The sequence below is a fragment of the Thermothelomyces thermophilus genome, chromosome 1 (assembly GCF_000226095.1).
Source record: "Thermothelomyces thermophilus ATCC 42464 chromosome 1, complete sequence".
Lineage (NCBI taxonomy): Eukaryota > Fungi > Ascomycota > Sordariomycetes > Sordariales > Chaetomiaceae > Thermothelomyces > Thermothelomyces thermophilus.
The window spans coordinates 2,254,268-2,274,617 of NC_016472.1; the positions used below are offsets into that span (position 1 = coordinate 2,254,268).

At 55.8% G+C, this 20,350-nt stretch overlaps 6 protein-coding genes across 6 annotated transcripts; 3 read left to right on the plus strand and 3 right to left on the minus strand.

The window, feature by feature from the left end:
- Positions 1-13: 13 nt before the first annotated feature.
- On the plus strand, positions 14-1,925 carry MYCTH_2295198 (uncharacterized protein). Its single transcript, XM_003658819.1, has 6 exons — positions 14-215; positions 331-704; positions 766-865; positions 922-988; positions 1,116-1,459; positions 1,575-1,925. Exons 2-6 carry the CDS (start codon positions 401-403, stop codon positions 1,765-1,767), a joined length of 1,008 nt encoding a protein of 335 aa, XP_003658867.1. The 5' UTR covers positions 14-215; positions 331-400; the 3' UTR covers positions 1,768-1,925.
- On the minus strand, positions 1,833-3,464 carry MYCTH_105847 (acetyl-CoA C-acetyltransferase). Its single transcript, XM_003658820.1, has 4 exons — positions 3,297-3,464; positions 3,155-3,230; positions 2,087-3,091; positions 1,833-1,966 (listed from the first exon to the last, which is right to left on the minus strand). Exons 1-4 carry the CDS (start codon positions 3,409-3,411, stop codon positions 1,927-1,929), a joined length of 1,236 nt encoding a protein of 411 aa, XP_003658868.1. The 5' UTR covers positions 3,412-3,464; the 3' UTR covers positions 1,833-1,926.
- A 327-nt stretch (positions 3,465-3,791) lies between these two features.
- On the plus strand, positions 3,792-7,709 carry MYCTH_2295204 (uncharacterized protein). The gene is made up of 5 exons (XM_003658821.1): positions 3,792-4,029; positions 4,087-5,238; positions 5,291-6,282; positions 6,401-6,488; positions 6,757-7,709. Exons 1-5 carry the CDS (start codon positions 3,867-3,869, stop codon positions 7,320-7,322), a joined length of 2,961 nt encoding a protein of 986 aa, XP_003658869.1. The 5' UTR covers positions 3,792-3,866; the 3' UTR covers positions 7,323-7,709.
- Positions 7,710-9,777: 2,068 nt separating this feature from the next.
- On the minus strand, positions 9,778-10,850 carry MYCTH_2295207 (uncharacterized protein). Its single transcript, XM_003658822.1, has 2 exons — positions 10,327-10,850; positions 9,778-10,249 (listed from the first exon to the last, which is right to left on the minus strand). The coding sequence occupies exons 1-2, from the start codon at positions 10,535-10,537 to the stop codon at positions 9,873-9,875; spliced, it is 588 nt and encodes a 195-aa protein (XP_003658870.1). The 5' UTR covers positions 10,538-10,850; the 3' UTR covers positions 9,778-9,872.
- A 3,784-nt stretch (positions 10,851-14,634) lies between these two features.
- On the plus strand, positions 14,635-17,983 carry MYCTH_2295212 (uncharacterized protein). Its single transcript, XM_003658823.1, has 7 exons — positions 14,635-14,917; positions 14,985-15,029; positions 15,095-15,988; positions 16,047-16,328; positions 16,404-16,957; positions 17,052-17,497; positions 17,614-17,983. The coding sequence occupies exons 1-7, from the start codon at positions 14,809-14,811 to the stop codon at positions 17,906-17,908; spliced, it is 2,625 nt and encodes an 874-aa protein (XP_003658871.1). The 5' UTR covers positions 14,635-14,808; the 3' UTR covers positions 17,909-17,983.
- An 837-nt stretch (positions 17,984-18,820) lies between these two features.
- Positions 18,821-19,915, minus strand: MYCTH_2295218 (uncharacterized protein). Its single transcript, XM_003658824.1, has 3 exons — positions 19,845-19,915; positions 19,615-19,731; positions 18,821-19,514 (listed from the first exon to the last, which is right to left on the minus strand). The coding sequence occupies exons 2-3, from the start codon at positions 19,670-19,672 to the stop codon at positions 19,087-19,089; spliced, it is 486 nt and encodes a 161-aa protein (XP_003658872.1). The 5' UTR covers positions 19,673-19,731; positions 19,845-19,915; the 3' UTR covers positions 18,821-19,086.
- Between the last annotated feature and the right edge of the window lie 435 nt (positions 19,916-20,350).

Sequence of the window (20,350 nt, forward strand, 5' to 3'; positions counted from 1 at the left end):
GCCACGGTTGGGACCAACTGGCGGCCGGCTGGCGACCTACACGGTAAGTCCTTTCCTATGGACTTCTCTGACTGCCCAACTTCGTCCCTCAAGGCTCGTCCTCAATTTCTCCAAAAACGGAAAAAGGAAAAAAAAATTATAGTAGTGACAAGGGGCTCAGTATTCCCGTATTTGTTCCAGAAAACTCGAGAACTTGACTTGGAAGCACTCACGAGGTAGGTTTGCGGCCTGCTATCCGGTTGAAACCAACTTTTAAAAAGTGCAACTGTACGGAGTAACATTTCTTGACTGCCCAAAATTTCAAGCTCACTTACACCCGCGCGAGAACAGGTGTAGATAAACATCGAGGGAAAAAGCCAAACAAAAAAAAGGGCCCCGAAAGCACCGAGAGAGCCCCGTCATGTATCAGCTTGTTAACGCAGAGGGTTACAAATACCCCGGACAAGAGACCTATGTCTTAGACATCCTGCCAATCGCAGCTGGGTTCGCGACAACAGCATCGGACCAGACTCTTAGCCTCTTCGATCCCCTGAGACTGAGCCAAGGCCCGGTCAAGAAGATTAAGACGGACCATGGAAATCTCACTGCCGCAGAGGTCTACAGCGCCGCCGACTCCGTTGTTTGCACCACAGGACAGAATGGGACGATTTCGGTGTGGGATCTCCGTCTGGACCCTTCCAGTGCCCGGGCGATGCAACTAGGGGGTAAGGCTCTGGCCGAATGTTAAATATCAGAAAAGAGGCTTTCCTAATGAATAAACCCAAGGGAATCTTCCTGGGCTGCTGTCGCTCGCATGCTCGAATGAGACCAACTCGGTGGCTGCCGGCACGGAACTGGCAAACCACCAGGCATCCATCCTCATCTGGTCCGTCAGCTCCTTTTTGTTGGTTGGAGTCCTTTCCTCCACGTTGACACAACCAGGGACCTCCGCTCTGCCTCGGCCCCGAGAATGCAGTACAACGAAGGGCACTCTGACGACGTCACCGAGGTCAGTCTTCTTAACTCACGAACAACCAACCAACTCACCCAAACAACCCCTCCAACCGACCAAACAATCTCCTTTGGGATCTTTCTTCACTTCCCTCTCTCCCAATCGACCGCTAACAACCGCCCAGCTAGCCTATAATCCCTCTAGCCCGACCCATCTCCTCTCCGGCTCTACGGACGGCCTCCTCAACGTGACCGACACGCTCGTCGCCGACGAAGACGACGCTGTGCGGGCGACCTTCAACCACGGCTCGGTCCACCGCGCCGGCTTCCTGCCGGGCGCCACCGAGGTCTACGCGGCCTCGCACGACGAGAAGTTCGCGCTGTACGACACGGCCGACGAGACACCCCTCAAGGGCGCCGCGACCCTGGACCTGGGGGATATCCGCGCCCTGCTGGGGTGTCAGTACCTTGCGGACGTGGTGCCGAAGCAGGCGGGGATGGGCGCTGTGGTGGGCGTTGGAGCACAGGAGTGAGTGTTTCTTCTTTTCTTTGGATTTGTATCCTTTGGTTCTTCTCTAGCTATGTGTTTTTCGGTTTTCTTATCTCATTCTACGCTGGGTGCTAATACGGTCCAATGATAATAGCCAAGAGATGTTCCAGCTTATACACCTTGCCAAAGGCCCGGGCGGGTGGGGGTTGGATAGAGATACCATTGTTGGATTGCCTGGAGCCCACGGTTCGGAGATAGTGAGAAGTTTCTGCTTCTTTGACGAACAACAGATCGTCTTCACTGCTGGCGAGGACGGGTGTGTCAAAGCGTGGAGGCCCGGGAGTTAGCCGTCCGGCCAGGGTTGGTGGTCCTACGGTAGTCAGGGAAGACAGACATGGAGAGGAGTCAAAATACAGAAAGCCATCGAGCCTCAATTATGCATTGATTGTTTCTGGCGGTATTTGCCATGATCTGGCGTACCTCTTTGTCCTGCGCACAGTTATCCCTTACAAATTGGGCTTGGCTAGCTCTTGGAGCACCGCCGATCTGTTGATGATGCTCATCAAGCATTAGAATCACCGTTTCCCTTTTGTTCGTTTACCAGACAACGCTATTCCCATCCGAAGAGCCATGCTGTGTACACCACAAATGAGGCAAGCCACTCACTGCAGGTTCTCAATCACCAAGGCGGAGGCGCCGCCACCGCCGTTGCAGATACCCGCCACACCGATCCTGCCCTTCTTCTCGCGGAGCACAGACGTCAGCGTCGTGACGATGCGAGCTCCCGAAGCGCCCAGGGGGTGACCGATGGCAACAGAGCCACCAAACACGTTGACCTTCTCGGGGTCGAGGTTGAGCAGCTTGATGTTGGCCAGAGCCACCACCGAGAAAGCCTCGTTGATCTCGTAGTAGTCGACGTCCTTCTCCGTCAGGCCAGCGTGCTTGATCGCCTTGGGGATGGCCAGCGCCGGGGCGATGGTGAAGTGAGAGGGGTCCCGCGCCGCGTCGGCCCAGCCGATGATCTTGGCAATGGGCTTGATGCCGAGCTCCTTGAGCTTGGCCTCGGAGACAAGAACCACCGCAGCAGCACCGTCGTTGATGGGGGCGGCGTTGGCGGCCGTGACCGTGCCACCGTTGGGAATGAAGGCAGGACGGACCGTCTTGAGCTTCTCCTCGTTCAGGTTCTTGACCTCCTCATCCCGGTCAACCTTGACAGGCGGCTTGCCGCGGCCGCCGCTCACCTCGATGGGGGCGATCTCGGTGAAAAGGCCAGCCGCGGTAGCGGCCTGGGCCCTCTTGTATGTGTTGATGGCGTACTCGTCCTGCTGCTCTCGGGTCAGGCCAAGCTCTTGGCTGCAGAGTTCGCCCTGCATGCCCATGAGCTCCTGCTTGCCGTAAGCATCCCGGAGACCATCCTTCTGCACACCGTCGACGAGTGGAGTGTCGCCGTACTTGTTGCCGGTGCGGAGGTTCGTGAGGTAGTGTGGCGTGTTGGACATGCTCTCAGTGCCGCCAGCGACGACGATGGAGGCGTTGCCAGTTATGATGGTCTGGGCACCAAGGATGATGGCCTTCATGCCCGAGGCGCACACCTTGTTGACTGTTGTGCAGACAACGGCCTCCGAGAGGCCGGCACCAAGGGCGCACTGCCTGGCCGGGGCCTGACCGAGACTGCACGAGAATATGGTTAGAGAACATCCCGATGCGGGGTGCTCGTCTGGCGGGGTCGCCTACTTGGCGGAAAGAACATTTCCAAAGAAGACCTCCTCAACATCCTCAGGCTTGATTTGGGGCACACGCTCGACGGCAGCTGTTGGGCACCGACCCGTTAGCTGCAGTCTCTCTCAGGGGAGCGGGGGCAGCTTGAAAGGCCTACACTTGATGGCGTGGGAGCCCAGTTGCGTGGCGCTAAGGCTGGAGAGGCTGCCCAGGAAGCTGCCAACGGGGGTTCTCGCGGCCGAGACAATGTAAACGGGAGGGAGGCCGGCCATCTTGACTGTTTTGGAGGCAGAACGACGAACAAACTGTCGAGCTGAAAGTTGTTGGGGACTTTGATTAGTCGGTGTAGCGGGGTTCTTGAACAGATTCGCAAGGGGAACACGCTACGATAAGATATGGGTGCCCCTAGGCGAGGTCAGGGAGACCCTGCCTCATTCTCATTCGGCAGCGAATGAAATTGGGCAGCTCTGCAGGGTTGGAGCCGATCGCCGGACATAGGAGGAGACCGAAGTACTCCGTAGCACCCCCGAATGTGGCGCGTGCTGGGTTTCCGGAACCAAAGTTTGTAGCTGCTAAGCCACACTGGCCACCTGCAGGGTGTAGCAATTGCGAGATCAAGCCTCGCTGGGAATTTTTGGGAGCAGCCTTACATCACGCAGCACGCGCGACGTGACGGGAAGGCGAGTTAGGGGCCGAATTCAAGTTGACAAGCATTTTGCCCGCAACCATGGATGACGATTTATACGACGAGTTCGGCAACTTCATTGGCGAGGAGGCCGAAGCTTCTGAGGAAGAATCCGAACATGGGGTGGACGTGGGTAACTATGCCTACGACGAATACCCCGAAGCCGCCGCAGAGGCGCCCGCTGCGGAGCAGATGGACATTGATGGTATGCGTTCGCTGGAATTCCATTTCTCCGAGGGACGCTTACTTACCGGGAACGTAGATGAAGGGCCATCAAACGCAGTCGTCCTCCATGAAGACAAGCAGTACTACCCAACCGCGGCGCAAGTGTACGGAGAGGGAGTCGAGACATTGGTACAGGAGGAGGATGCGCAGCCTTTGACTCAGCCGATTGTTGCCCCGGTTGAGCACAAGAAGTTCAGCATTGAGGAGGCAGACCTACCGCCGGTCTATTTCGACCGCAACTTCATGACCGATCTCATGAATTTCCCAGAACAGATCCGCAACATCGCTTTGGCGGGGCACCTGCACCATGGCAAGACTGCGTTTATGGACATGCTGGTCCTGGAGACCCACGCCATCACAGATAGGTTGGATAAGCGGACAGGGAAAAAGCGTGACGAGCAGCTCCGATACACTGACGTACATGTCATCGAGCGGGACCGAGGGCTGTCGATCAAGGCCGCGCCCATGAGCCTTGTTCTCCAAAACACAAAAGGGAAATCACACCTCTTCAACATCATCGACACACCGGGGCATGTGGATTTTGTCGACGAGGTTGCCGCTTCTCTCCGGCTCGTGGACGGAGTTTGCCTAGTGGTGGACGTTGTGGAAGGTGTCCAGGCCAACACGGAGCAGATCATTAAACACGCCGTACTCGAAGATATTCCCCTTACTCTGATTGTCAACAAGATGGATCGCTTGATACTCGAGCTCAAAATCCCGCCTAACGACGCATACTACAAGCTGAAGCATGTCATCGAGGAAGTCAACAAGGTCATCGAGGACACGATTCCCGGCCGAGGCGTGGAGAAGAGGGTGAGTCCCGAAAAGGGGAACGTTCTCTTCTCTTGTACATCGATGGGCTGGTGCTTCACCCTGGCGTCTTTCGCCAAGATGTACTCCGACAGCTTCGGCGGCATTAACATTGACGAATTCGCCCGGCGGCTGTGGGGCGACGTCTACTTCAACCCTCGGAAACGCAACTTTACCAGAAAGCCGATTGAGAAGGAGGCCAAGAGGTCCTTTGTCAACTTCGTCATGGAGCCGATATACAAACTTTACTCGCACACGATCAGCGAGAGCCCGGAGGACCTGAAGAAGACGTTGGGGAAGCTTGGAATAGAGCTCAAACCGTCTCAGTACAAGTCAGACCCGAAGGTGCTCATGAAACTGGTGTGCGAGCAATTCTTTGGTACGTCTCATCGCGGAGAAGATTTCTCGTTGGCATGCTGACGAACGTACAGGACCATCAACAGGGTTCGTGGACATGGTGTGCCAACATATTCCCTCGCCAGTAGAGGCTGCCGAGAAGAAGCTGTCTCAGTATTACACCGGTCCGCTCGATACAAAGGTGGCAGAGTCGATGAAGAAGTGTGACCAAAACGGACCGCTAGTCATCCATGTGACGAAGCTGTTCAACACTTCTGACGCCAAGAGTTTCTACTCGTTCGGCCGTGTGATGAGCGGCATTGTGCGGCCGGGCACCGAGGTTCGAGTGCTCGGTGAGGGTTACTCTATTGATGACGAGGAGGACATGGTGCTAGGGAAGGTCTCGGATGTTTTCATTGCCGAAACGCGATACAATATCCCGACCGACGGTGTTCCGGCAGGTAACTGGGTACTCCTAGGAGGTGTTGACAACTCGATTGTCAAAACCGCCACGATCGTCGACAAAAAGTTCGAGGATGAAGAGGACGCATACATCTTCAAGCCATTATCTCACTTCACCGAGTCTGTTCTCAAGGTCGCAGTCGAACCGATCAACCCATCAGAGCTTCCCAAGATGCTTGACGGCATCAGAAAGATCAACAAGAGCTACCCGCTGATCGCAACCAAAGTGGAGGAGTCAGGAGAGCACGTCATCCTCGGTACTGGGGAACTGTACATGGACTGCGTACTGCACGATCTGCGGCGGCTATACGCCGATATGGAGGTCAGGGTGTCTGACCCTGTCGTCCGGTTTTGCGAAACGGTGCAAGACATGTCAGCCACGAAGTGTTATGCCATCACACCCAACAAGAAGAACACTATCACCATGGCAGCGGAACCCTTGGATGACGGGATAGCCAAGGACATCGAGTCGGGTGCGGTCCGGATACGGGACCCAGTGAGGAAGACAGCCAAGTTCTTTGAGGAGAAGTACGGCTGGGATATGCTCGCGGCGAGGAGCATCTGGGCATTCGGTCCCGACGAGATGGGGCCGAACATTCTACAAGATGATACACTACCAACAGAGGTGAGCTTATCCCTGCCTCTCTCGACACAGCGTATCTCCCTATCGCGACCAATCCCCCTGGGGGTTGTTTGGCACAATTTATCATGCGAAATGCGCGTGCTAACTCATCTTGCCCCAGGTTGACAAGAAGCGGCTCAACACGGTTAAAGAGTCGATTCGCCAGGGGTTCAGCTGGGCCACCCGTGAAGGCCCGCTATGTGAAGAGCGTAAGTCGTCTCTCCCGAATACCCAGCTCCTGGGCAGCCGCTGTGCTGCAGAAGGTCTCCAGCTCCTGTGGAGCGGTCTGGCATGCAAGATTCCCAGAGGTTACATCACCGGCGCCTCGGGTTCTCCCTTCCTCAGCACAGTAGACAAATGCGCCTGCAATACCCACACCCCATCTTCTCGGCCAACAGCTCCCCTTTCCGGCGGCTACAGACCCAGCCCTATAAGCGTCATGTCATATAGCTCAATCCGCTAACCTCACGATTCTAGCCATACGCAACACCAAGTTCCGACTTATCGATATCGAACTGGCACAGGAAGCCATCTTCCGCGGTGGCGGACAGATCATCCCCACGGCTCGCCGGGCGTGCTATTCGTCTTTCCTGATGGCCTCGCCGCGTCTCATGGAACCCGTGTACTCGGTCTCGATGACGGGCCCGCAGGATTCGGTCAGCACCGTCTACAACATTCTTGCCCGCCGCCGGGGTCACGTCTTGTCCGACGGCCCCATCGCGGGCACTCCCCTCTACCGGGTCGACGGCCTGCTGCCCGTGATTGACAGCTTCGGGTTCGAGACCGACCTGAGGATCAATACTCCCGGACGTGCCATGGTCAGTCTCGTGTTCGACCGCTGGAGCATCGTGCCAGGCGACCCGCTCGATCGCGAGCAGGTCACGCGGCCGCTACAAATGGCGGCCCCTCTGGCAACGGCGAGGGATTTTGTGCTCAAGACTCGGAGGCGGAAGGGGTTGAGCGAGGATGTGACGGTGGCCAAGTTTCTGGAGCCCGAGTTCTACCAGAAACTGCTCGAGGAGGGGACGCTGGATGGCGTCTGATGTTGTCGTCCTCTCTCTCGTCCAGCTGCTCTGGCTGGAAGTGGTTCTCATCTCTATCTGATATGGTGTTGGGGCGTCAAGGGGAGAAATGGAAAGATGTGCTACTACTTAACGAGACGGGTTGGCCTTGATATGTGGTGGTAAAATTCGGCCGTTGCTTGTGTCTATCTATGCAGATACAAAGAAAAGGTATCATGACTTTTACTCCGTACCCGTCAATGACCGTCCCTGGTGCCCCCGAGGTGCGGTTTACCTGGAGCAGTACGGCAGAGAAGCAAAGAGCAGTTATCCGTGACATCTGCGGCTTTTGCGGATTGTTCATCATCTAGAGAAGTTTTATGCTGTTCACCTTTGCTTGACCAACTTTGTTGACCCTTTCTTTTTTTTTTTTTTTTCCCTTTCCTTCTTCGGTTTGCCTACGTCAGCACAACGTGGTGGCGTTGCTCGTCGGATGTGGGCAATGTCTGTCTTTAGGGGAGATTGGCAGGTCAAGCCGTGGACACCATGTCGTCAGGCTTATATATGTACGGCATTTTCTCCAAGCTGTGTGCTGTTGTTGGCCAGCGTCATTGGCGGCGGTTTGGGTATGTGGGACAAGTGGGCGGTAGTCATCTTGTGCTGGATGGGGTTAAGTCTGCGGCATTGCAGCCGAGGGTCATACGCTGTTTCCTGATGATGCATGGGCGTGGCCGTCGGTGGTCAAAGGCGAGCCAAGTCCTTCACGGAATCTAGGAGAAGGTCGAAGCAGCGACCATCACAAGGGGAGGAGGTGAGCAAAGAGAAACTTTGCCATGCAAGAGAGGAATGTTGCAGTTCAGCATCCATCTTAGCTGTCCATGCAAGACACGTCTCATTCAGGGCCTTGCACAGAAACCCGTACACAAGTCATTAGTTGCTAAAACAGCGGCTGTAAGTGGCTTCCAGTCCATAAGGGGTAACTCATCTTTGCTTCGCTGAAAGACACAGAGATGTCTAGACCGAAACAAGCCGAGGAGTGCGTTTTCGATTGTAGCTGTTATGTAGTGTATGTACCCTGTACCGTTGCTCCTTCCCCCGCAACTGCCCATTGGCCTTTGGTTCAGCTCCTTCCCCTCGCATGTTGTCGGCAACTTCCGTTTCTGCAGTCTCTGCTTCTTTGAGTATTGCGCATCCACCGCCTTGCCATCGGCATTTCTCGTTTTTGTGCTCGGTGAGCGAGAGCTCGATGCGGCGCTTTATCGGCCGTCATTGAATGTTGCGCAGTGCAGTAGACGCATATCCCAGCCAATGGTCGTTCATGATTGCCAAGGCATAGACCAAAACAGAAACAGCGGGTTCTGAGTACTGACGAGTCCTCCTAACAATACGAGTAGCGCACCTTGGATCTCGGCACTCACCGCCTCAGGTCTGGCAAATTAGGAGCACAGGTAGGTGAAAAGGCATTGCGCGCATAAATGTCTCTCAATCCAATCTGGAGGGTTCTACCAAGAGCTGGTGGCAGTCTTACTACTCGTATGTAAACATGGGATGTGCAGCGTGTACTGTATGCATGTATGTACCTACGTACGTATTCCGTAGTTTGGGTTGAGCATCAATGAGCTGCGATTCAGTCGGCCAAGTTGTATTTCTCGAGTGTTTGCACCCCATGTTGTTACGAATAGAAACATTATACATTTTACGCGGGACTACCCGGTGGTTAGTTTGTCGGGAGACAGGTGGTAGTCCTGAACTAATTAGTCAGCAACTAACCACCGGGTATTTGCTTGTTTCCTAGCCCAGAGATAATGATTATCGAGATATGTTTAGGGGGGGTTGTGTGGTCGACCTCGAAAGTGGGACCCATGTAACATACCGCACAAAATGGGTGTCTTGAACGGTCGATAATCAGAGCCACTATGTACTACCGCAGAACAGGAGGCATGCGATCCTGCGGAGACTTTGTTAAATTGTTATGCATATTCCGCGTGCTAAGCATTTACGTATGTATGTACTTAAGTAGGGTACAGAGAGCATGATTCAGCGTGCCGGCAATTGTTAAAGTCAATATTGCAGGAAGACTTTGCCAGGCTGGCCTGGGTCAGGGGCTGCAAGCTGCTTGCGAAGGGTAGGTACACTTCGGTACCAATGATTCCTACCCTGCGATGCTCCTACGCGATCCCCATCCTTCTCTGGATGGCGGAGGGACGAGGGTATTGAACCCAGTAGTACGGAGTAGTAACTGCTGCGTCCCGGGCGTATGGATGCGGGCTTCGCCAATTCAGACCGAAATGTTCCCATCAATCACAGCAGATCCCCTGTTGGCCGAGCTCATCCCATATGCCTCTCTGCCTTTGTCGCCGATTGTGTATTCAATAATGGTGAAGAGACAGGAATGGCTTTGACTCTTGTTGCTGGTCGCGATAGCCTGAGGAAGCGCGAGGTAGGACGTACATACATACCTACATGTACATACATGTAGGTACATACACACCCTCAGCCGCCGCCTGAGCCTTGCCGATGTTGCTAGACTGGAAAGTTCTGTCCAGTGCATTGCTTGTTTTGCCGTGAGATACGGAACCTAAGTGACACCGCTCATGCACACGTCTCGAGCATCTTGTCTACCATACGCTGGAGCGTGTCGTTCTCCAGAGCAGCTGCAACCCTCTCCTTGTCGCCCAGTTGCTTGGTAACTTGATCGTCTTGAGCATGGGTTCCGCTCTTCATTCTCACATCCACTCGGTAGTTGGGCGGCAGTGTCTGCTCTAGCCTGCACCGCACCGCCAGGCCGATGACTGTTGCCAGGGAGCAGTGATTGATGGTCGGGGTGAGCTCGACCAAGACCGTGACGAGAGAGTCGGGATCTGGCAACTCGGCAGGTGAGGGATTTAAGTGGATGTCCGGGAGCCTCACGACAGACAGCTGGCCCAGAGTATGAGGGTGCTCAGGATCTGAGATGGTGGAGATGAGATCTGTAACGCCCTCATTAGCCGTCCTTTTTCACGTGCTATATATACCCTAGAATAAGGTCGTGGGGCGGCCATCGTACCGTAGATGTCCTGCTCGTCCATGGGTTCTTCCCCATACTCTTCATCATCCGATGCCGGATAGGAGCCATACGGCCAGGCGTGCTTAGGGTAGACGATGCTGTCACATTTGGAATCGGGACCATTTCTGGTCGACAACCCCTTGCGTCGTCTGCTGGGCAGCTGCGACACACTCAATATCGTAGGGTTGGCATTATCAAGATCTCGCTCCATTTTGCGCCGCTTTCGCTTGGCTGCGCGGTCGGGTCTTCGCGCAGTTCAGCGTGAGTTTTCGTGTGGTAGGTTTGGCCGAAGAAGTTCAGTGCGGGGTTGCAACACGACTGTGTAAGCTGTACGGATTACAGTACAGTATATCGGTGGTCAAACGGAAATGGGAATCAGGCAGGTACGCAGGTACAGAGCTCTCTGGTCGATTATCACTTCCGCGGTGGCGCCGATGACGATACCCCAGATTTCGGTTCTTGCTATTCAATGGGCTGCTGACTAAGACATGTCATCAACTGGCATCTTGAATGGATCGATTCTCCACTTGTCCCACTTTCATCTTGTGATAGTTTTTCAGGTGGCTCGAAAACCATTTTTCCCAATCGCTATCAGTACGAGTAGGTCGCCTCCATTAGTGGCAGGTAATGCATTGCCTTTGTAATATTTTCAAGTTAGACTCCCTGTCAATCGCCTTTTTTTTGGCCTTTCCTGTCACATCGCTCTTCGAACCAGAATTATGCGTTCTGCACGCGGTGCATAGAAGCTGCGTACGCTAAGCCTGTTCTCCGTACGCAGCGAAATCGCACATTCATGCATTCCAATGCATCTCAAGGCATGGTGTCGGCGGTATTCCGAATACGTCGCGTGGGGCGACCGAGATCCCTGCGCCGAAGCAACAGCGAACACCACGAACCGAGCTATCCCCACGTTTAAGGCGGCGATGACGCAGTGGCTCTCGGACATGTTTCTACAACGGGCCCTGGAGCTGCCATGAGGACGCAGAAAGATACCTCAGATCCGTGATCTCCAACCTTAATTCTCATCGCCATCGCGGAAGGAGCCTTGTGCCTGCATCTGCCGTGCTTCTGCCGACGGCAACGCGGCGGGTCTCCTTCGTAGCGTTCCGGTACTCGGCGGCTTTCGCTTCCGGCTTCTCCTTCGGGTACGTCTTGCATTGGCGTGTCTAGCACGGATCTTTGAGGATCGCCGGCGCCAACATTATTAACCTTCGGCGGAGCGGACACCGAGCTCTGGGAGACCACACAACGGGTTTTGTGTTGCCCTTCCCTCTGTGCTTCTTGCGGCCCTGCCCGAATCCCCCCCCCCTTCCCCCCTAGGGATGTGGGTCCTTTCACCACTGGTGTGGAGAACATGCGATGGAAGGCTATGGGTTGATCCCTGATCGACCATCCACAATGGACCCCCCAATCGGTCAACCTGCGGCCTTTCTCGGCACCCTGCTCGGCAACGAACTCTCGAAAAAGGTCCTATCATCGACATTGCATCGTTGCTGGCCAGCTTGGTTCGAAAAATGTGGACCGCGTGATTTGCCAACGGCGCAGAATTCCAGCGGTGAAGTCGCGGGCGAAACTGTGCGGGCGGAAAGATAGCAGCTACGCGTTCCAGACCCCCGGCCCCGCGTGGGCTCCCCTCCGCAATTTTTCGCGGCTAGGAGGGAGCAAGTGGTGCAACTTCTTACGCTTGTTAGCCCGCCACATCCCGCCGTAGGCTATGTACACTGCGTACACCACTGAGTATGCACATTCGGGAATACAGTACTTCGTACTACCCATCCGGTTCCCCTCTCACAGTGGTATCCCACGACATGTGATAGACATGGGTCGGGGTGCTCGGCTATGAGTTGTATGTAATCCGTACATGACAGTACGGATTACCGTGGTATTGTGGCAGGGGTCGGGCCAACAACGGACGAACCATTCAAACGCTGGTCCTCGCTAGCGGGCTCGGCGTCGCGTGCCGGGCTACTGTAACGCCACCGCTGTCGGTGTGTCATTTTGGGACAGAGGCAGCATCCCTTCATGCGAGCTAGCGATGAGACACGCCGTTCCAAGACGCTCCTCAGGGCCGTATGAGGTCAGTACGCATCGCGTTGGAAACGGGACACGCCATATCTCGAGGCTGAAACAGTTCTCGGGCTCCTCGGACTCCTTCACTTATTTGTCTAGATGCGCCAAAACAACGACCTGAAACCGACACTCTGGGACACTAGCTGTTTGATGGCGGAAGGGTCCGGCGAAGGGCATCCAGTGTGCTCAGCTTCGCGTAGTGCACACACTACGCAGTACCGTTGGAGCTTCCCCCTGTTTCCCCGGAATGCGGAGCCCTGGCGCACCCGAGAGTGCTGAATCCTGGTTGATGATGCGCCCGCCCAAGTCCTCCCTAACGTTGGCAGCTCGGTTGGCCAAAGCTTTTGCAGATGTGGTCACCCCTGTCCGCGACCGAGGTGTTCACTCGATTCAAGAAGCCTCCTGCAACCGTCATTTGTCGGAACTGGATCCGTTCCTCGACTGCAGTACATTATATAGTAGGTACGTTAGCGCTCCCTATCAGTAGTCAGTGCAAGGAAACCATAGCACAAGGCCATATAAAAATAGAGTTACGTGATGTATTCCGTACATGCATATAAGTCCAAGGCGCAGAGTGGTCGGCGACGTCAGCGGGTATTATCAATCTGCCACAGGGCAGCCAACAGAGCTTCTTGGATCGCACCATACCCGCGCTAACTGATGGCAAAGACGCCGTTGATCGAGATTTTCTCTACCCCCACAAGTATCAGCGACATCCGACAGGATCCTACTCCGTAGCGTTGCTGGGAATGAAGGCGAATAGCCGCTTGAGAACAAGACAACAAGCACCTGCGTCGCCGCTCGACCCTGGCTATCCCACGCAGCATGCAGCGCGTACACGATGTCCAGTACAGATACTGTATGTACATACACAAAAGGACAAGAACAGGAGAAAGATGATGCAGTAAGGACAGATTGGTAAGAGCCTGACGTTTTGAGCCAAGTCCACGAAGGTATGTGGAATAGTTATCCGGATTGTGCTTTCGATCCGCCGGCCAGCACCGCGTTTCCTGAACTGGAGAAACTCGAGATATTCCGCGAGACCCTGGGAAATCAACCGAGCGAGTTGCATATGATATCCATCGGGGCTGCGCTTGTGTCTGTGGAAGCGATGCAGGGTTGTCGCAGGAGATGGATGGTTCGCTTTGTTCCTCGCTGCGGACACTGGAAGCTGGGAAGTGGGTGGACAGGCGGCTCCTTGATCCTACCGCCACCCCACCCTCCGAACCCCTCCGCGCGCGGCCCTGCTCCGCCCGCTGGGCCCCCTGTCTCGGGCAACTGGCCCACTGACAGCCTCCTCGAATTGGCGCTTTTTCTCGATCCGCCTCAGCAAGCGCACCCCACCATCAGCCCCCCCCCTGAAAATGACCACAAACTGAGGACCTCCAATGTGTGTGTGATTGAGAAGCTTAGTGTAAGGTACTATGTAGGTGTTTACCTACTTGCGTAGCGTAGTGTAGTGTACCCTGCTCATCGCGGTAGCTCCCTTCCCCTTGCTGCCGCTCCATCTGATGAGATAACTACACTAGGTAGCGTCAATGCTGGACCCGCCAGAGAAGCTGTTGGTAAATTTATCAGCCTGGCACGGCCGGCTCCAAAAAGGAACCTCGAGACCAAACAACTCGTCAGTCCGCTAAAACGAGTAGTGTATCCTTCTTTTGGCAGGTATTGTGTACGATAGGTATCCACACAATACGTACCAACCAAGCCAAAGATATCAGTCAGGTGGTGCTCCGGGGGTTCGAGGTCCTTCTCGATCCTTTTCTTCGCTCAAGACCCTTACCTTACAACCGGAGTCGGCCCCCCCGGCCGGTTGCTCGGCGATTTGCCTGCAACGCTACTCGAGATCCCCTCCACGTTGTCCTGGGAAATTTCGGGCGATCGCACCCACACCCGCAGTTGCCAGAACAGAACGTAACGCGCACCCTGCGCCTCTCTGTACTTGGTATCAAAAGAGGCAGGCGCCTAGAGCAGGGTTGCCCTTTCTTCGTCAGCGGCCCCTTGAACCACCAGCCAGGCACCGGCTCATTTTAGCTCGACAGTCGCTGCTGAACGATATACCGTTATTATTGTATGTACGGACTACTCCGTACTGGACATACCGAACCTGGGCGCGCATCGCTAAAACTCGCTGCACATCCTCGCCGGCCCACGCACACGCAGACACGCACACGCAGACACACACGCGCGCACGCACGCTCGCTCGCACGCCAGCCCGAGTCCCCGCGCCTGTTGCCGCATCGTCCGACGACATTGCCGCCCGGAAATAAAAGACGCCGCTCTTCCCAGCTGCGCAAGCGGGCAACGACGATCCATCAATTTTGGCTCATGTCCTGAATGTCGAGCCATCCGCAGCTTCCGCCTCTCGTTAACGCGCCAGGGTGAGCGTCTGTGCAAACCTCGGTTTCCAGCATGTCCAACGATCCGACAACCCGGAGGTTGCTTCCCCAGACCTCGCAGATGGCCTCTTTCTCCTTCGTGCCGCCAGCTTACCAGCAGCAGCCACGCGAAACCCAAAAAAGTGCGCCTGGCGTCAAGTTCTCTATTCCCAGTCCAACCTGTCGTCTCAGTCCTAACTCGGTGTGCAGACTATGTGTTCGTTGATGAGCACAACCGACACAAGCGACTGAAGGGTATGAGATCAGTTCCTTTGCTTTTTTCTGTGCCACGAGTGCCATGCTAATACCCGCACATATAGTTATGAGAGCCTGCGAGGGATGCCGAAGGAGGAAAATAAAATGCGATGCAGCGACTACCAATACATGGCCCTGCTCCGCATGCGTTCGTCTGAAGCTGCACTGTGTTCGCCCCAACGGCTTTGACAGCTCCGACTCTCAAGTGTACGAGCCACCACAACCCCAGATCGAGGTCCAGCATACTCCCGACGGTTTTGGGCAACAGCCGCCGCCCATTCAGAGCCAGCAGCTTCTCGCCCACGCCCCGAAACCAGGAGCTCTCTATCAATCACAGTCATCTTACCAGGATACATCGGGGCTTTACCACCCGGTGCAGTATGGGGAGCCTCAGCCCGTGCCGCACGGCCTTCACTACTCACCCGTGCACCATCAATCCGTCGGTGCCGTTGACCAGCAGTATGCGGCGCAGACCGCCGCTTTCCCAACGCCTCCGCTCCAGCATGCCCCTAATCCGGGTTCCTCGGAAGAAACGTACCAGTCCGAGTACGCCCAGCAAGATTTGGCAGACCTCTTGGGGTCTCTAAAAGTTAATGAGGCAGGAACGGCACCCTATCTCAACAGCAAGATGCAGTCTGCGAGGGACGAGGAGCCGGCCGTGGAAGAGGACGGAGACGAGTACAAGACTTCCCTGCCGCCACTAACGGTGGGACCTGGTTCCAAAATCCGCATTCCCCCGGAGTTGATGCCGGACGACGACACGGTCCTCCACTATCTCGACCTATACTTCGTCAACGCGCATCCTTACGTGCCCGTCTTGGACAAGAACCACTTCTACCACCAGTGGCATAACAACAGGGACTCCATATCACCCCTGCTGTTGGAGGCCATATTTGCCATTGCCGGTCGCCTGGCGGATGAGCCTGCTCAGGGGCAGCAATGGCTGGCAATGGCATCACGTACGGGACACCATCACCCTTGACAGCCTCTGAGTTCCGGAAACTAACCGATTTGCAGGACACGCCGACTCCTTCATGGACGTGCCACGACTGAGCACGCTCCAGGCTCTGATGATACTCTTGAAGGCGAGGGAATCGGCGCCAAAAAAGGGCTATTACTACCGGTCGTGGATGAGCATCGTGCAATGCGTTCAGCTTGGCAAGGACCTCGGATTGGACGAGCACTATGCAGAGCATCAGGCTGGCAGGGGGTGCGGTGCAAGTCAGGCAGAGTGCGCGCTGAAAACCCGCATCTGGCAAACGCTATTTGTGGTTGAGCTGATGATTGGCTCCCCGCAAGGTAAAGTGTTCCGGCCGCCAGGCGCGGTAATGATATGGTGGCGATGGTGATGATGCTAACGGGCTGTTGCCCCAGGTCGCACCGACTTCAAGATCGATGAGGACAGTGTTGACTTCAACCTGCCGCGGCCGTTACCAAACGGCGACGAGTCTGAATACCACGTCTCGCGCAATTTCACCTACCTTGCCCGGATCGTCCGCTCTGTCGGCCGGATGGCAAGGACCTATGGGCGGCTCAAGAAGACCAAGGACTGGGGCATTGACCCCGAGTTCGTCCAACTCGATCCGTCCCTGAACGCGTGGCTGGCTGGGCTCCCCGCAGACCTGACCATCAGCTACCCCGCGGACGGGTCGCCGCCCTGGTTACCTTCGGCCTTTGTTGGCAACCTCCATTCCTACTACTACTTATCGATCATCTTGTTCAATAGACCACAACTAGCTGCCCTATCTCCATCGACGCCCGGAGGGCAGTGGAAGCAGCACATGGTAGTCTCTTACAATGCGGCCAAGATGCTCTGCAGGCTGCAGGAGGCGGTGATCAACTCATTCGGGCTCAACGGGCTTCAATGCATGCAACGGGGGATCAATTTCACCATCTACGCGATCCTAAGCTGCATTGTGCTCCATCTCGTACGTCCCCCCCTTCCCCCTCTCACCGCCGACTTCTTTCTCCCCTTTGAAGCGCGCCATGTCTTGCAGTGGACTGACCATAAGGGCACCAAAGGTTGCGATAACGTCGCCGGATCCGGATTTGAACTCAGAAGCCAGGGACTACTTCACCCGCCATATGAGGATCCTGGAGAGGTGCATGAGCGCGTGGCCCATGCCCGATATGCAGAAGCAGATCGACTCGGTCCGTGAGGCTTTCTCGGCCGACATCCGGAAGCCTTTCGTCCTCAAGCCGACCTTCCCGTACGGCAGCCCACACTCGGCGACGCATCCCAGCCCGCCGGGCCGACCGCTGGACTCGCAGATGCAGCACTCGCAAGTTAGTTACACCAGCCACCCCCTGACACCCGTCTCGGTCGGCCCGCCGGACACGAAAGGTGAATCGCCTTCCGTACAGTCGCTAACCACGATGGCTTCGGTTCACGGTTCTCAGGCGCCGGGTGTTGGACAGACGTTGCCGTTGTCCGAAGCGCCCGCCTGGAACCCATCGCGCATTTTTGAGTACGTCACCATCTCTTGCTCTCCTTAATAGTCCCCTCAACCCCCTCTCGCCGATGACTCCTTGGATACATGTGCATTGGTTGGCGGTGAGATCTAACAGTCCATTGCGTATGCAGCCAGTGGAACACATCCTTTGGGACTCCCCAGATCGCGCAGCCGTCACCTCCCTCGGTGGCAGCGCAAGCTAACTCGCTGGGCGGAGTCGAGTCGTCTGGCCTCCAAAACATGCACACCGTGCACCAAAATCAGCTGCGGGCGGGCGCGCAGATGCCGCTGCCGCCGTATACGCCCGCGCCGCCTCAGACGTTTGTGACGCCGGCGATGTGGCAGGAATCGGTGGCTAGCGTCTACGAGGGCGGACTTAAGCGCGCGTGGGACTATGATGCGCATCTGCCCATGAAGAGACACTGAAGCGGCCGGTGAAGCCGTGCCAATTCCCTGTTTTATCTCTCTTTCCCTATTTCCCATAAGCAGGCGTGGTTGTCTACCAGGCCTGCTTTTTTTTTTCGTAATGTCCTCTATGAGATCACGGACACCTCTGCCTTGCTTGCTCTTCTCCCGCGCTGGACTCGCCGGGGCGTTGGGTCGGGCGCGACACAAGGAGTTGTGCGGGAACCAACAGTACACAAGGGCATAGTCTTTACTCGAAAGATGCCTTACAGGGCGACCGAGGCCAACAACCTTTCCATTTCTAACTGTGGTGGTGTGTCTTGGATATATCATCCTCATCTCGCTTCCGGCGCATATCGAGGGACTATCTGATTTGGGTGGTTTTGGTTAAAAAAGGCACTGCCCCGGCAACACCATGTATTAGTAGTAATTTGGGCGGCGCGGAAAATGGCCAGGGAAAGGAAAGAACGGGGTGTGAAGGGCGGGCAAGGATACCGGCGCAGGTTTTTGTTAAAATATTCGTCTGTCTTGGGTGAGCGACAAGAAGCTCTGTCTGTATCTTGGACGTTGACGGGGTTGGTTGGGTTCATGGGTACAGGCTGGTATGCGCCTGTTGTTCTCGGAAACCTACAAATGGGCTTACGGTACGTACATACGGAAATAAAGACGTCTGCGGAGCTCGCTCAAGTCTGGTAATGGATGTTGATGCGCCTGAACCCTCACGGCCAAAGCTACCTTGCGTAGGAGGGAGAGGGAGAGGCCGACTCATGCCACCCTTATCCTTCAATTTCCACCGCAGCTCCAATCATGGGCGGAGTGTCCATGAAGCCGACCAGCCCCTTACGCTTCTGTATACACACCGACTTGTTTGTACATACCTTGCTGGCAGGCAAGCGATACACTTTGTGAGCTTAAACGCTCTCACCCACCGGGGAGGGGTTGGATAGGAGGAGACAATGCATTGTATCTGTCTCGGACTCGGAGACGTTTGCACGGTAGGGTTAACAGTACATACAATACGCACAATTGTTCTTTTTTGTGGAAAAAGAAAAAGGAAAAGAGAAGAGAATGAAAAAAAGGAGAAGAGATTCAAGTTCCCCCATCCTACTCCCCCTTCTCCCCCTCTCCCTCCCCATCCCAAAAACGTCACGTCACCTTTGCAAAAAAAGGGAGCCGAGAAAGGAGAGGGCCCGCCACGGTCACTGCTTTGCCGCCGCCGCCTGGGCCGCGGCCCTCTTCGCGATCCCGTCCCGGATGTCCCTCCAGACCCAGCCGGTCTTGACCCTCTTCTCGGCGCCCTCCTGGACGCTGAACTCGGCGACGGCGCGGAAGCGCCACCACTTGCGGGTCGCGTCGAGGCGGGACGTGTCGCGCGCGTAGTTGACGGTGCCGAGGCGGCGGCGGGCCGGGCGCAGGTCGGCCAGCGTCATGGAGCTGACGCGCGGCTTGCCGATCAGGCTCATGGTGGTGACGTCGAGGCGCGTGCCGGGCGGCGCGGTGCGCGCGAAGCGCTCCAGGATTGCCGGCGACCACCGCGCGTACGGCGGCAGGTGCAGGTGCATGGCTGCCACGAAGGGAGACGTCGTCCAGGCCACGTACACGGCCGGGATGATGCCGCAGAGGGCGACTGTAACCGTTCGTTGACGACGAACGATGTGTCTGTCAGTAGGAGAAGGGTAACGGAGAAAAAAAAAAGGAGCCGCGGGGGGGGGGGGGGAATGGCTCACCGCCGGCCGTTTTCATCAGGGGCTCGCCCGCCGAGATATAGGTTGGTGCCACAATCATATCAAAGAAGCCAAAGACGAAGAGAGTAGTCAGTTTAAGGCAGGCAAGAAAGGCGGTTTCTGTGGACTTGTCAGCTGGACTGATATCTTTGGTTGGTTAATAAAAAAATGGTGGTTGAAGAAGAGGGAACGGAAAAGGGAATTGAAGATGGTGGATGGTGTGAATCTCTTACTCCCTGTGCCAGCGTGGTAGATGAGCAACCGCTCCGGGTATACTATTACACCAAGTTAGGAAACAAAACAAAACAAAACAAAATTCCATAACGTGAGCGCTCGTCTCGAGAGCACGGAAATAGGTGGTTTCAATCTCACCAGGTTTGCCCCCAGAGGGCGCGCTGCCCTGTGCATCATCCTCCTTCGCCTCATCAGATGACTTTGCCTCGTCCTCCTTTGGGACCCTCCGGATGGTACTCGTCGAGAAAGGTGCCCTCCTCGTCAGCTGACCCGCCTGCCACCGGTTTAAATGCCCCAGTGTGAGCCGACATGGGGACTGAGCTAGCGGTGACGGCCTGGGGCGTGTCGCGCTGGAGATGGCAGAAGTGAACAAGCCTCGTTGCGTATGTGTTTTTCCGGTTCTCTGCCGCAACACATCATCAGGTCTGATTTGTGTCTCATTCCTGATGCCCTGGCATCTCAGAACAAGGCCAATTGGCCTTAGTTGCGCTTTCATGGTGAACCT

Excerpts from the sequence above, each read along its gene's own strand:
- MYCTH_2295204 (XM_003658821.1), top strand. The coding sequence starts at position 3,867 with ATGGATGACGATTTATACGACGAGTTCGGCAACTTCATTGGCGAGGAG. Across the intron at positions 6,283-6,400 it reads ATGATACACTACCAACAGAG|GTTGACAAGAAGCGGCTCAA; the intron begins GTGAGCTTATCC and ends ATCTTGCCCCAG. Across the intron at positions 6,489-6,756 it reads AGGCCCGCTATGTGAAGAGC|CCATACGCAACACCAAGTTC; the intron begins GTAAGTCGTCTC and ends TCACGATTCTAG.
- MYCTH_2295212 (XM_003658823.1), top strand. The coding sequence starts at position 14,809 with ATGTCCAACGATCCGACAACCCGGAGGTTGCTTCCCCAGACCTCGCAG. Across the intron at positions 14,918-14,984 it reads GCCACGCGAAACCCAAAAAA|ACTATGTGTTCGTTGATGAG; the intron begins GTGCGCCTGGCG and ends CTCGGTGTGCAG. Across the intron at positions 16,958-17,051 it reads GCTGCATTGTGCTCCATCTC|GTTGCGATAACGTCGCCGGA; the intron begins GTACGTCCCCCC and ends AGGGCACCAAAG.
- MYCTH_105847 (XM_003658820.1), bottom strand. The coding sequence starts at position 3,411 with ATGGCCGGCCTCCCTCCCGTTTACATTGTCTCGGCCGCGAGAACCCCC. Across the intron at positions 3,231-3,296 it reads GGGCTCCCACGCCATCAAGT|CTGCCGTCGAGCGTGTGCCC; the intron begins GTAGGCCTTTCA and ends GGTGCCCAACAG. Across the intron at positions 1,967-2,086 it reads TTGGTGATTGAGAACCTGCA|ATCGGCGGTGCTCCAAGAGC; the intron begins GTGAGTGGCTTG and ends CATCATCAACAG.
- MYCTH_2295207 (XM_003658822.1), bottom strand. The coding sequence starts at position 10,537 with ATGGAGCGAGATCTTGATAATGCCAACCCTACGATATTGAGTGTGTCG. Across the intron at positions 10,250-10,326 it reads GGACGAGCAGGACATCTACG|ATCTCATCTCCACCATCTCA; the intron begins GTACGATGGCCG and ends AGGGCGTTACAG.
- MYCTH_2295198 (XM_003658819.1), top strand. The coding sequence starts at position 401 with ATGTATCAGCTTGTTAACGCAGAGGGTTACAAATACCCCGGACAAGAG. Across the intron at positions 866-921 it reads CAGGCATCCATCCTCATCTG|GGACCTCCGCTCTGCCTCGG; the intron begins GTCCGTCAGCTC and ends TGACACAACCAG. Across the intron at positions 1,460-1,574 it reads GTGGGCGTTGGAGCACAGGA|CCAAGAGATGTTCCAGCTTA; the intron begins GTGAGTGTTTCT and ends CAATGATAATAG.
- MYCTH_2295218 (XM_003658824.1), bottom strand. The coding sequence starts at position 19,672 with ATGATTGTGGCACCAACCTATATCTCGGCGGGCGAGCCCCTGATGAAA. Across the intron at positions 19,515-19,614 it reads CCTGATGAAAACGGCCGGCG|TCGCCCTCTGCGGCATCATC; the intron begins GTGAGCCATTCC and ends GAACGGTTACAG.